The 6,563-nt window shown below is 38.8% G+C and overlaps 1 protein-coding gene across 1 annotated transcript; it reads left to right on the top strand.

Annotated features, from left to right (window-relative positions):
• Window positions 1-1,173: 1,173 nt before the first annotated feature.
• Window positions 1,174-2,371, top strand: LOC308705460 (vitelline membrane outer layer protein 1-like; the record flags this gene model as incomplete). The annotated part of the gene is made up of 4 exons (XM_081390483.1): window positions 1,174-1,356; window positions 1,584-1,696; window positions 1,817-1,930; window positions 2,191-2,371. 4 exons carry the CDS (start codon window positions 1,174-1,176, stop codon window positions 2,369-2,371), a joined length of 591 nt encoding a protein of 196 aa, XP_081246609.1.
• Between the last annotated feature and the right edge of the window lie 4,192 nt (window positions 2,372-6,563).

Here is a 6,563-nt window from a genome sequence, read left to right as displayed (position 1 = left end):
TTGTTTATTAAGCGTGCAGGGCATCCACCCAGTAGAGCATTACAATAATCTAGCCTTGAGGTCATGAACGCATGAACTAACTGTTCCGCATTTGTCAAAGAGAGCATATGACGTAATTTAGATATATTTTTAAGATGGAAAAATGCAGTTTTACAGATACTAGATGCGCAAAATACTATTGTATACTATAATGTATTTTGAAAGTATACTTTCAATGCATTGTTACAATGATCATTTCCAGCACACAGTTAAAATATACCTAAAATATATTTTTAATAAAGTGCAAATAGATACACTTTTAAAACATAAATTGAATTTTCACTTCAAGTATATATATAAATATAAATATATTTTGAGAAAATATACTACAATAAAATTATTTTGAAGTGTGTTAAAAGTTTTTTGTTAAAATAGGTAAAAGCATGATGCTAATATACTCTTATTTAAATATAGTGAAATCTTTGTTAGTATATTTGCAATTTACTATTGAAAAAGGGAATATATTTCAAATACAATAAAGTATACTTTTTTCACTAGGGGTTTTCCTTAATTAACTTGAAAATGTTATGGTACTATACACATTCTCTGTGTCTGCTTGATCATTCTCTCATCACAAGGGTTGAGGTTTCTGTTTCCACCTGATCACTGATAGCTGAGGCTTAAAATATTACAAATTTAAGAATATGTTTAAGATCTGCTGATCCTACATCCTTACATTACATCACATGAAAAACTAAGGTGAACTACACTGTGTTGGGCATTCAAGGTGAACATGATGGCATCAACTTACTGATTAGATTCAATATAGGTTCCATTGAAGGGGTTTGGTCAGTCTTTGATCTTCCTACAGAGAGTCAAACTGTGTGTAAAAAGGGGAGGGGGATGGGGGGGTACAAGTCATCTCTAAAGCTGAAGGTAAGGTCAACACCTTTAAGGACTGCCCACTGAATGCCTATAAGATGCCATGTAAAGTTCCTTTAGTCAGACTTGATGACCTCAGCTACCGACAGCTCGTGTTCTCAGTAAAGAATTCTGCTGAAGATACAACCAAGTCTCCTGGTCTTCGCTTCTGAGTTTCCTACAGGCTGCAGATAGTCTACCTGAAAATTAATCTAACAATCAGTATTTATCAATCAGGCCAGTGCTGTAGAAATGCATCACTTCTTTTCCATGATGTTTTCACTGCTGGCCATTATTGGGCATGTGAGCGGTCGGCCCGCAGAGCGCCGTTATGAGCGGAGCGTCGACCGACCTTACAGATCTGAGCTGACGGTGTCCAACGGGATGAGTTGGGGATCATGGGGATATAAGAGCATGTGTCCAAGTGGAAGGTACGCCGCAGGGTTTAGTCTGAGGGTAAGTTGACTCTGTTTTGCTAATATGGGGGTGAATGAGTGTTTCAAAGGTTCAAAACTGTGGAGTTGCTGTTTGTCATTTAATTCCAGGATTCTCCAGGGAACTGCACCTGCTTAAGATTTTTACAGTGTTTTTAATACTAAAGAGCATGAAGATAAATGTTACTAAGTGTTGGGTTAGAGTTTACTCTTTCAAGTGGAAGATTGTCTCAATGATGTTGTTTTAAGGTGGAAGGATCAGTTGGTGGTGGTGATGATACAGCGCTCAATGGGATTCGTCTTTACTGTGTCGATCGGCCAGGCTCACGTGACTACAACTCAATTGAGTCCGACGTAGGAGGGTAATGGACTCAGATTATTAACAATTCTTTAATCAAGTGTTAGCTATTTAAGTAAATTGAGGATTTTCTTGAAAATAATAACTGATTTGATCAGACAACCTCTTTGTGTGTTTTCTTCAGCTGGGGTGGGTGGACAGATGTCAAATGGTGTCATTCTGGATTCTTGACAGCTTTCCAGCTGAGAGTTGAATCTTCCCAAGGAGACGGAGATGATACGGCTGCAAACAACATCAAGTGAGTGTGTGGTGCTATAAGTTATAACATCTCTTACCCAGTGTAAACCTCTTACACCATCTCTTACCCATCCTGGGTTTATTTAGCTATTTAAGGACTCAGTTTCCCCCATCAATAGTTTAGTTAATATCACACTTGCAGTCGCGCTGCTGTTCATGATTGTGATTGGCTGCAGGTGATCATGTGACTGACATTCAATCCGACTGCGCAATAACAAACTGTATGTTATCATAATATTGTCACATCTGAATTTTTTCCAGGTTCACCTGCTCTGGAGGTTTTGTACTGGAGGGTGACGGCACAAACTGGGGCAACTGGGGCGACTGGAGCCCAACCTGTATGGGAAGAGGAATCTGCGGCATCAAGACACTGGTAGAACCGCCACAGGGAAGAGGAGACGACACCGCTCTCAATAACGTGCGCATGTTCTGCTGTGATTAAGGTGATGTGATCACAATCAAAAACTCAGATCTTACTAATAGTGACTGAAGATTTAGAACTAAATCTGATTTTTCTTTCAGGTGTTCGAGGACGACAACAAGAACAGCAAGAAGATCAAATGTATTGTAATTACTGATCATCATTTTTTGAGAAACTAACATAAACCATAAACATAAAAAAAATGTCATACAACAGTTTAATAATGTAAATCTGTAAAGTCAGCCGGGAATTATCACAAAATATAATATGATTGGCTGAATTTAAATACATATAAATGTAATGTTCTGATTGGCTCAAAAAAAAAAGCAGGCATGTTCTACTGACCAACCAAAGAAGGGGCTGGATGATTTTGCTTAATCTTGTGTATAATAATGAGCTTTTTTCCTTATTAAACTTGATGTTATGGTACACATTCTCTGTGTCTGCTTGATCATTCTCACAGGAAACCCTTACGCTCAAAATAATTAATTGGTTTGAGTAGGACAAACTTAAATTAAACTAATTAGTTTAGTCAAATTAACTTTTATGAGTATTTAGCACTTTAGTTTTCTTTCAAGTTCACAGAACTGATATATTTGAAGTAAACTGAACTGTTTCAATGTTTTTTTCTTTTTTTTTAATTAAAATTATTTATTTTAATTTAGACTAACTTAATTTGAACTGAAACGTCTGGGATGTCTATTTCCCAGCATGCTTTGCCGATGGCACTCGAAAGAGAGAGTAATTGCTAAATTGCTTAAAAGCTAAACGCTCTGTTTTTGTGCAAGATTAATGTTAAGTAGGAGGTTTCCCTAGTGGGAAAAAAGTACACTTTATTGTATTTGAAATATACTCCCCTTTTTAATAGTACTTTGCAAATGTACTAACAAAAATTGTACTATCTTTAAATATATTAAAAGTATATAGCATCATGCTTTTACCTTTACAATACAACTTTTAACACACTGTATAATAATTGTACTTTAGTATATTTTCTAAAAATATATTTAAAAATAATCATACTTTTAACATATTTCTAAAAAGTGCACTATAAGTACATGGGTAATAAATATATGCTTAATTACACTTTTAAGAAATATTCTAAACACAAAAATACTTTTAGTGACGTTTTGGTGTATTTGAAGAATAAGTGTATTTTAGTTAAATGTATTTGGTGTATTTTAATTAAGAGCTACTTTTGTAGCTCTTAATTAAAATACATTTTATGAGTACTTTGTGTAAGAACATAGCAAACTGATTAAGCTTGTAGTGTGTTTAAAATATATGTACTTTATAAACACTTATGCTTACAAAAATGTTTACAATGTACCAACTTATAATGAATTAGAAACATTTGTCAACTAGTATTTAGCATTGCAATAAGTATAACTAAAATTAATGTTGTTCACTTTTACTTATTTGTAGGCTGCTTGTAAAAGGCTTCTTAAAAGGCTGTTGTCCATTACATGATACGTTTGTACTACTGAAATTCCCACAAGGATTTCAACATCATATTATTTGCATCATAGATACGTTTTCCAAAGATGTTTAAAAAAGTTTGTACTTGTTTAAATTCAAACAATTGCATAACACACGTGACTAGTCCTGATTGGTTCCAGAGCCGTTGAATGGTTGTTATTGGCTCTTATGATAATGAGTCTCGTCTCACAGAAATAGTGTCAGTCTTTCTTCTGGTTTTCATCCTCAGAGCAACGGCCAGATCGAACGTGCCAACCAAGACTTAGAGAGAGAGTTGTGATGTTTGGTTTCTCAGAATCCTTCCTCCTGGAGCCAGAAACTCTCATGGGTTGAGTACGCACATAACTCATTACCAGTGTCATCCATGGGCCTATCTCCTTTTGAGTGTAGCATAGGGTACCAGCTACCTATTTTTCCCAGTCTGGAATCCGAAGTCGCGGTCCCCTCCGCTCACGCGTTCATCCAGAGGTGCCGCCGCACTCGCCGCAAGACTCTCCTCCATGTGGGAGCGCGTACAAAGGCTCAGGTCAAAGCCTCCTGCCTACATCGTGGGTCAAAAAGTGTGGCTTTCCTCCAAGAACATTCCTCTCCGCTCCGTATGTAACAAGTTAACTCCCAAATTCATTGGCCCGTTCACTGTTGCAAAGATTCTTAGTCCGGTGGCAGTCCGCCTCAAACTCCCTCCCGCGTACAGGAGAATTCATCCCGTTTTTCATGTCTCCAAATTAAAGCCCGTGTTTCATTCACACATTAATCCACCAGCCCCGGTTCCCCCTCCGCCGCGACTCGTAGATGTGGAACCCACCTATTCGGTCAATCGTATTCTGGACTCGAGAAGGAGGGGACGCGAATTTCAGTACTTGGTGGACTGGGAGGGTTAAGGTCCGGAGGAGAGAAGTTGGGTTCCTGCTCGGGACATACTGGATCACTCCCTTATCGATGATTACAATCGCCAGGTAGGCTCTCCTGGGAGTGCTAGGAGGCACTCTTAGGGGAGGGGGTACTGTCACAGTTCATCGATCCGTGTGTTCATTTTGTGTATCTGTTGGTTGTTGTGGGTGTGGGGTCTGAGTGTGTAGTGCTTGTTTGTTGCTTAGTAACCAGCTGATCACTTAATCAGCCCGCAGCTCCAGCTAGTTACTTCTGTTGTTAGCTGCCTATATCTAGCGGGAGTGATTATTGCTTGGTGTCGGTTCGTCACTCTTGTTTGTGCTCTCTTACCCAGTTCCGGTGCCTGAGTTTCCTTACGGAGTTATTTCCTCAATCTCGTCTGTGTTTCTAGATTTCTGGAGATCGTTTGGAGTTCTCTTCATCTAGTTTGGAATTCGCGCTGGGTTTATTCATATCACTCATCCTCTCCTGTGAATTTGTATCCTGGTCGCCCGCCTGCTATACGTGGTGTTTTGAGTATTATCCCTGTTTCAACCTGTCTTCAGTAAACTGCTTGCTTGCATTTGGATCTACGACTCTCATTCTGACAGCCTCGGCAAACGCGAGATCCGAGCCAAATAAAGAATCTTTATCGACTTTCTTCCCTCCAGAAGAAAGCCAACAGGAGCAGAGCTAAAACTCTCAATAGTGCATATGTTACACGTTGGGAATTTATGAATGAACACTGTGAGCCCCATTTTGCTAGATTTGACCATGCATGCTCTACTCCCAAACGAAACAACACATAAATCGCATGTAAACTCGTAATGTCTAAGAGAGAGCGGGGAGGAACACACGATCCAAAATGCTGTTTGCTCGCCATTCTATTCCTGTCTAGATATATAATATGCTTGTGGACCAACAACGATAAATAGACAGAGACAGATTTCACAGAGAGCGCTTGCTGAAGACACAAAAGTTGACAATGTTTGGTCTGGGTGCGCTTTATAGCTTCGTGCCATTACGTCAACCACCTATACGCCATTGGACTGATTTTACAAGTGCTTCATGATGCAATTATGGCACGTGCCCCGTGCCAAAATTAAATATCCGAACGACCGACCGATCGAACGTCAATCCGAACGTCTTGTAAGCTACTTCTGAACGGATGACCTGACATGACGTCGGCGTCCTGAAATTAGCAGTTTTTTAACCATGCAAGTATCCAAGCTGATGTGTAAAGACTATACATAGACATTAAAGGCAATACATAGAGATACTGTACACCTAATACAACACTAAAATATTAACTGCATCCCGCTGTAGCCTACTGTAGCCTAGCCTACTTGAATAAGCCTTTTACAGTATTTCTGAATTGCTAAAACACTAAACTCCATTCTCTTAACCAAATTATCAGTAGCCTAAACCAATCTGTCGAATAAATCACTATTTCTGCAAAACTTTAAACAAGTTCAGGCAATTAGACACGGTTTGCAAATCTCCTGCACTCCTTTTTCAAAACTCTAAAGTCTAAACACATTCTCACTTATTAAAACACACATTTGTGTCGCAAAACACTAAACACAAGAAGCAAAACTTCACACACAACGATTCAAAGTTGTTCACACTGATTTCTAATGATGTGATCAAACCAACTGTATAATATGAGCCAGTTCAGAGTGTAGGCAAGTGCACTGATGATATGAACAATATATGGAAATAATCTGAGAGGGAGAGGAGGAAGAGGATGTGTAAGAGGACAAGAAAGAGCAATGGACCGTGTTGTCAAGGCTGAATGTGTCCAACAGACGTTTTTTCTCTTCGTCTGGCTGGAGACAACATTGTCTGTGATGTGGACAAAGTC

This window comes from Scardinius erythrophthalmus, assembly GCF_964197995.2.
Source record: "Scardinius erythrophthalmus genome assembly, chromosome: 17".
Lineage (NCBI taxonomy): Eukaryota > Metazoa > Chordata > Actinopteri > Cypriniformes > Leuciscidae > Scardinius > Scardinius erythrophthalmus.
Note: the sequence above shows the minus strand (reverse complement) of the source record. Positions and strands in the feature narration are given on the sequence as shown.